We start from the raw sequence: 7,728 nt of genomic DNA, 5'->3' as shown, positions 1-7,728 counted from the left end.
CCCTTTATTTACCCTTTGCTAACTCCTATTTAGTTGTTTTAGCTTTATATTTGTGTTTAGTGTATAATAATTGCTTAATTTAGAAATATGTAGTTTTTAGTATTAGAATACATAGTATTTTCGGATTTGAATAATTTGGTGTTGAAATTGTGCTAAGTGTTGGAAACCCTTGTTTACTCAGGATTCCTGTCTTGATCAAGATTCCATCTTTCCTCGAAGCCTAGTCCATGAAGGAGAGGTCCAAACCAAGTCCAATATGGAGAAGAATATCTAAATTCGGCAGAATTTCAAGAATATCCAAGCCTTGAAAATCTGGATTAAATCGGGAGAATTCCTGTGCACGTCTGTCAACTTCAACGGACTCTCCAGGACAGCTCATAATGAATCAGAAAATGTGCCAGATATGGATAGAAAGCTACGGGAGTCTAGTTTCCAAATCAATTAGAATCACCTCAATATCTATTTTCTAGAGGGAGTTATGACGTAATCATCAGACGGAGGTCATTCTACCAAAATTGAGAAGAACTAGGAATCCTAAACCAACTTGGTTTAGGCTTTGTGGCCGACTTCTCTAGGGTTTTTCCTCTATGTAAAGCACGACTTCAAGGACAGAAGATCATCATCAACCCGTGCAAATAACACTAAAGCCTTTGCCAAAACTCCATCAAACTCCAAACACCACAATCCGATCCCACCTTCAGCATTTGTCCAAAGCAAGTAGCCTAGGATTCCGCTCACTCGAAGAATAGAACAAGTAGGGATATTCTGAGAGTGTATTTCATCTTCTATTCTCGGATTGCTATGTGTTTGTTCTTGTTTATGTTTGTTTTAGGTTTTTGCTTAAGTATGTTTCAATTCTTGTCTATGAGATAGAAACACTTTTGAACCATGTTTTGAATTAAAGTTTTCAATTTTTAATCAATGATTTTAGGTTTTCTATGCCGTGAGTATTATGTTCTTTATACTTTAAGATTTTTGGTGCATTCTTCCATTATCATGTGTAGTTGATACAAGTAGTTGATAAGTTGTATTGTCTTTGTTATTTCACCAATTTTCTACCTATGTTTGATTTGGACTTGTGCTTAAACACATCGATTCTTTATGTGATACGTAATTGCATGATTAGTTTATGTGTGTGACCTATAAGTAGAGCACGTAGCCGAGCTTGTTTGTGTCACGATGTTGAATGAAACCCGTAGTCTAATTCTAAGTAGGTCTATGTCATAGGAACCACGTAGGAACTTATGTGCATATCAAATTTAGGTTGTATAATTGCTCACGGTGTAGACTTAAATGAGATTAGAGATCATCTTCTTTGTTCTTACACGGTTGTTTGGTTAAGTTTGCATGATTGTTGGTTGATCACATGTAAATATGTATAGAAGTAATTTAGGATTTATTTTCATTGTCTATTTCGAAATCATCAAACCTTTAAAACCTATATGCTTATTTCGGCACTTATATTAGATTAGATGGATCTACCCTGTAGTTGGATCCCCGGTTTAGAACGATCCCTGCTTGCTTTATACTACGATTGATTTGTTGACAGGGTTAATTGATGCGTGTGCAAATACGTCTTATCACTTTGCAAAACCAGATGGCACTAGTGGTGGCACTTACAATGACATGGTCCATCTAGTTTTTCTAGGGGTAAAATCTTTCGACTTAATTTTTAGAGTATAGATTTTGGCTGTAAAATGATGTTTTGCTCTATGTGTTTACGTTAGTACTTATGCTTCATTAGTTTAGCTCCTATTGAGGGCAATAGACCTCCGACAGAACCCTTATTGACCTCAATAAACCTGTCGATAGACCATCTACTACCTCTAATATGCATCTTTCATGTATACTGCCCTTAAGAGGTCCTACTGGCCTCAATAGGTGGTCATACTGCCCCCAATAGGGACCTGTTATAAGTGACTGAAGCACACAGTTAAGTTCAAGGGTCATACTGACCCTAATAATAGGAGGTCCTACTGGGGTTAGTAGGAGGTCCTACTAACCCCAATAGAGACATGTTATAAGTGACAGAAGCTCAAGGGTCATACTGGCCCCAGCAAGAGGTCATACTGCCCCCAGCAGGATGTCCTACTGCCCCTAGTAGGAGGTTATAGTGGAGGAATATTATGCTATTTGTGTATGTCTTATTGTCCTTCAATTACGGCGTTAAGATTCACAGTCTTACATCTTATAAAATATGTAGATTTGGTGTAGATTTGGATATATTCTCAGTCTTACATCTTATAAAATATTATAGAGACTCCACTTCTTCCATTTTAAAACTTTTCTTGATACATATATACCTTATATCTTAAGTTCAAGGTTCTACTGCCCCCAGTATGAGGTCCTACTGCCCCCAGTAGATGGTCCTACTGCCCTTAGTAGGAGGTCCTACTTCCCCACTAGGTACTGCCCCCAGTAGGGACCTGTTATAAGTGACTAAAGCACAACGGCCCCCGGAGTCCTGTCAACGGTCGCCGGAACCCGGTCAATGATCACCGGAGTCCGGTCAACGGTCCCCGGAGCCCAGTCAACGTCATTGGTCGTGGGAATCTGGTCATAAAAATTTTATTTTATAATATACTCTTATAATAGTCTATTGTAGTTTATTTAATTCATTAACGGTATAATTGTTTTTCTGCTCTTATAATGGTCTATTGTAGTTTATTTAATTCATTAAGGGTATATTTGTCTTTCTGCTGTTTAAGTTGGCTCTTAAGAATTTTAAAATCTGATTTTGTTAGTGGGAATAAAATTCTTAAAATTAGGGCTAATGAGCATTGTCTCTTTTTTTTATTTGGTTTAACGGATTGTCGTATAAGTTATTCTACTATGAAACATGGCTTGTAACCGTTTTGGAGATTAGTCAACTTATTTCTAGCATCACTCAAAGGTTTATAATGTTCTTTGATGTGCTTACATGAAAATAAACAAATAAGAGTTCACTATAAACCAAAACCAAATAAACTATTTTAAAAACATGACATTTCAAAACTAATTAAGGTTCAAAACAGTATTTAAGACATTTTTAACCTTTGTTCATAACTAAAACAAATCAGCCACGCTTGGCTGCAAAAACACACGAATAAAAGAGAGTTCGAAAATGACAAAGAAAACGTAAAACATGGATGATAGAAAGATTAATGATGACTTGACAGCTTTCTTTGTGAATGTGTGTATGTGGGGGCAGCAGCTAATGGAGGCTAAGATGATGTATGGAGGCAATGGATTTTATGATCTTATGGTCGACTCCAGTGGCATGGTGTGCAAAACTTTATCTATTTATATGAAACACGTCCCTTTTTGAATTAAGTTTACTTCTCCTTATTTGACAAGGATTAGTGGTGCCTCACGTGGTACATTCATCAGCTACTATGAAGGATCCTCTCCATTGATAACATTTTGTTTTCCATATCACACAACTTCCATATCACCCAAGCTTGGAGAACATTGAGGTTCAAATCATAGTAGCTGCCAGTCTTGCCAAACCTGAGATAATGATAGACTTGTAGTACGTAATAGCCAGATAATGATCTCTATTTCATATTTCTTTACATCATAACGGTTATTTATGAATAGTGATTTATGAAACATGTGATAAATGTCCATGCATTCGATTAGGTATTTTTCGTCACATCAGTTCGTCGGACCACATATCTAGCTAGAGTCTAATCATCTATATGATACTACATAGAACATATGATGCAATTCTGCATAGATAGCTCAGCTTGTCATGCCATTGTCAATACCCAACTATGGTGACAATGGATGTAGCTATCCAGATACTCTGCAAAGTACTTACACAGGCGTGAACCAAACGACTGGTTGTGGACTTGTGGGGGTAGGTGCATATATGCCTGCGTCTCTTTGCTGTGACTGTGGTCCATTACCTAGAATCTTCTTTCGAGCTAGCAAAGATTGTCGATACCGGCCATGAAGTCGTTCATTTCTTTCTCCTTTCTTTTCACCTGAATATGCAACATTGTAACAGTCATCCATATATATATATATATGCATATTGAAGGCTTCACAACTGCGATCTATTTAAGGTTTGGCAAACAAGATTAACTTCTGCATATGCCTGAACTATCATTTCACGGTTTGGGGTGCCATGCCATGTCCCCAGTCCCAATATGAGTGATCCCAACATTGTAAAGACAACAAAAGGGTCAAGAAGCCACACAGGTCGATTAGAAGTAGAACAAAAAAGGTAAGAAAAAGAAAGAAGAAGATGACTGTAGGGTTTATATGATGATTAAAGGCCAAAGAGCATGCAGTTGCTTGCCAAAAAATGGAAACAACTATTCCATTACAGAAAGGTCCCGACTTGCAGGACAGGATGGTATTGGTCTGTCATCTTTTTGAAGCTAGTGGAGGATTGTCACTCGTCCATTATCTGCTTAGGTACATACGTTAGATGAACTTAACCAAATGATGAATTGGGTACTTGCTTTTCTGGAGAGACATGAATTTTGCAATATCTTTTTCTAGATGAATGAATCCAAGTTAACGAATGTTAAATCTTATCAAACTAATTATTCATTTCAGCAACCTCTTTAAGACCACTTCATCGAGGAACGTACCTCTAAATCAAAAGGAAATGGTCCCCTTTTTGCTGTTGTTTTGGGAGGAAAAAGAAAGAGCACTTTAAGTTTTGCAAATAAGGTCTTTGGGTATTTCATGCATTTCACTTGGACCATAACTGATCAAGTGAACAATACCCGTCGGGTTGGGCTTAGTAGGATCCTAGAGTGGAGAAATAAACAAGCTTAATTAAACTAAAACTTGTTGTTTTATATTTTTTAATCACTCTCAATTATTAGCTTTTACCAAAATCAAAACGTCTCCTTCTTGTCTTCTCCAAGTCTGCTCATCGTCCTTCTCACAGACATGGAAAAAAAAATCAAACCAGCACCCAGACTTGTATTGCCGGAGAGGAAGACTGTCGTGCCGGATTCTTCTCCTCTTCTCCACTTTTCCGTCATTTCCAAAAGACCCTCTAGAGATTAAATGAAATTTGTTTCGCCAGAGACCCAGACTAGTATTGCCGGAGATGGAAGACTGTCATTGCCTGAATCTCCTCCTCTTCTCTTCTTCTCTGTCGTTGCCCAAAAACCCTCTACAGATTAAACCAAATTGTAGGAGGATCCAATGTTACAGGTGTGGTTAGCAATCGTTAACCTTACTTGTTCATATGCTTGTACATGATAAGATATCAAATATAGTGACATGCGGTTATAGAATGTTTGAGTTTGAAGGTATCCCTTGCAGGCATATTTTGGTTTTGTTACGACTGAAATAAATTATGGAGTTGCCAAAAGACTATATATTGAGAAGATGAACAAGTTGTAGTTCAATTAAGCTTGTTTATTTCTCCACCCTAGAATCCTAGTAAGCCCAATCTGACGGTTACTGACCAAATTTCACGTGGTCAATTATGATGCAGGTGAACGGGACTGTGTCATGCATTACAAACAAGGAATGAAGAAGGAATTTGGGAATTGCTATACAATGTTTTCTAAAAGATATACAAATTATTTGTTTACAAAGTTTCAATTAATTCACTAACTTTGTAACCTAATGCTCGATCATGAAACTTTAATTTTCTTTGGCCTTCACGGAAACAAGGTCTAAGTCCAAATCTTTGATTAAGAAGGGGTTAATATAAGTATAAAACAAAATTATTAATGAAGGCTCGAGGACGACCACACTAACAAAAAAAAAAAAACGAATTTGTACGCTTAATGCTCAATTTTGATTCTTTGGGGTTCCCCTTCTTTTGCATCTTGAAAGAAAAATAATCGAGCATTTTCCTATTGTGCCACCCAATATTGTGCCACCCAATCGTTTTATAATTTTAATTTATACAGTTTTTATAGTTTCACATTTCGATATTTGATTAGTAGAAAATGTATCATTTAACACTCTTATAGGTAGCCTCTTCGTGAACTTGTGCTAGTAAAAAAACCAATGTTTAGGTTGGGTTTTAGATCTTTTAACTCTGTTATGCTGTCTTCCAACCTCATTTCAAATATGAAAACCTACGAAAAGCTATAATTCAATAAATCTTTTTTTTCCTCGATACAATAGATCTTATTCTATATTTCTTGCTGTGGTAAATTTGATTTACCTTGATCTTACTAATGAAGTATTGTACTATAGTGACGTTGTGTAGATGATGATGATAGAGCTGGTAGTTCCCACGAGATTGCTTTCTACCCACCACACCCGGCCCAGACGCGCAAGGCGAATACAGTTGAGCAGCTATCGATCACAACTCCTCTACTCAAATGGAGAAAGTGAGAAACTCCGTGACCATAATATAGTTTGTCATATTCATGTTTCTGGTAGCTAGCTATGAACCGTCACGTATGGATATAGCTTAAGACAGCGGGAATAATTCTTTGCATTAACCAATTAATCATGCTAGATGTATAATTTTGCGCATGTGTTTATGCAGGCAAAGTGTTTGACGAAATGCCTCAACGACTGTTTCATCGCATTACCCAAGTCTGCTAGATTATGGTGTTATGCACATTATGATCGAAGACGAACTGTTATTAGTCGTACGGGCACAACATATCATTTCAATCACATCAATACAAAAATATTACTTTCACATTATCTTACTAACACATGTTCTGACATGGCGGGGAAAGCCTTTGTATGTTGTTATAAATAAAGAATATGAATATCCAAGATTCCAACACGTACCAGAGTAATAAGCTTTTGCCAGTTCCTTTACAAGAATCCAAAGCACTGTTTCAGGGTCAGTGGCTTCAGAGACCCACTAGGAGTAAAGCACCGAGCTTTGTTTCTTCTTCATCATCACTAAGCCACGTGCCTCCTTCAACAGGTTTGCTTCTTTATAGTCCCCTAGTTTGCCACTATCTGTTTTTGTTCTGAATCTACTTCTCTGATCCCAAAGGTTTTGTTTTCAGTGCTGTATGCTTATGGCAATTGGGTTATGCTTCCAATCTTTACGTGTATATGTGAATCGGTTCTGTCATTGTACTTATCCAAAACTTTGTGTTACATATGCAGGTGTCATTGCTTCAGTTCAGTTCTGCTTCCTAGATTGGTTCAGAACTAATCTTACTGGGAAAAGCTTAACACTCAACTTTCATGGAGATCTCTCTAGAAATTGTCAATGTTGGGTTTTTCATAGTGTTACTGACGTGGGTTTTGCTTGATACACTGAGAAGGAGAAGAAGAGATGCTGCTGATACATATTTGAGAGGCAGAGCAAGCAGAGGACACCAAGGTTTTGCTTTGATAACCCTTACTGCAAATGCCTTAATCTCAGTGTTCTATGTTGTTTTTGGAATTTATGACTGTTGGGGAGGTGGAAATGTAAGTATTAAATCAATCTTTTCTGGCATGACTTGGGTTTTGGCAACAATAGTTACACTGTACTCCAAGAACAGGGGTTTTAGTGAGCAAAAAAAGTGGCCTTGGGTTCTCATTTTTTGGTGGATCTTTTCCTTTATTTTTTTCTCACTCTCTGTGTGCCTTTACCTCATTACCCACTACCTAAAATCCACCAAGTTTCCAGATATTCTTCCAAAGGCTAACATAGTCGAATTTGCTTCCTTTCCTCTGTCAATGTTACTTTGTTGCAATGCTTTAAGTTATGTCGAGAAAGACAATGATCTCAAAACACCATTACTTGAGAAGGAAGTTTTGATTCACAAGGATAGTTACACTGATGCTAGTATTTGGAGCAAA

At 37.2% G+C, this 7,728-nt stretch overlaps 1 protein-coding gene across 1 annotated transcript in view; it reads left to right on the top strand.

Annotated features, from left to right (window-relative positions):
* The first annotated feature begins 3,124 nt into the window (after positions 1 to 3,124).
* Positions 3,125 to 7,728, top strand: part of LOC101293364 (ABC transporter C family member 3-like) — an 11,211-nt gene continuing 6,607 nt past the window's right edge. Inside the window, exons 1-2 of the mRNA XM_004310137.1 lie at positions 3,125 to 3,262; positions 3,719 to 3,794. Of these exons, the coding sequence (XP_004310185.1) occupies positions 3,125 to 3,262; positions 3,719 to 3,794 (214 nt within the window). The remainder of the gene's footprint in view (positions 3,263 to 3,718; positions 3,795 to 7,728) is intronic.

The sequence above is a fragment of the Fragaria vesca genome, unplaced genomic scaffold (genome assembly GCF_000184155.1).
Source record: "Fragaria vesca subsp. vesca unplaced genomic scaffold, FraVesHawaii_1.0 scf0513160_u, whole genome shotgun sequence".
NCBI lineage: Eukaryota > Viridiplantae > Streptophyta > Magnoliopsida > Rosales > Rosaceae > Fragaria > Fragaria vesca.
Note: the sequence above shows the minus strand (reverse complement) of the source record. Positions and strands in the feature narration are given on the sequence as shown.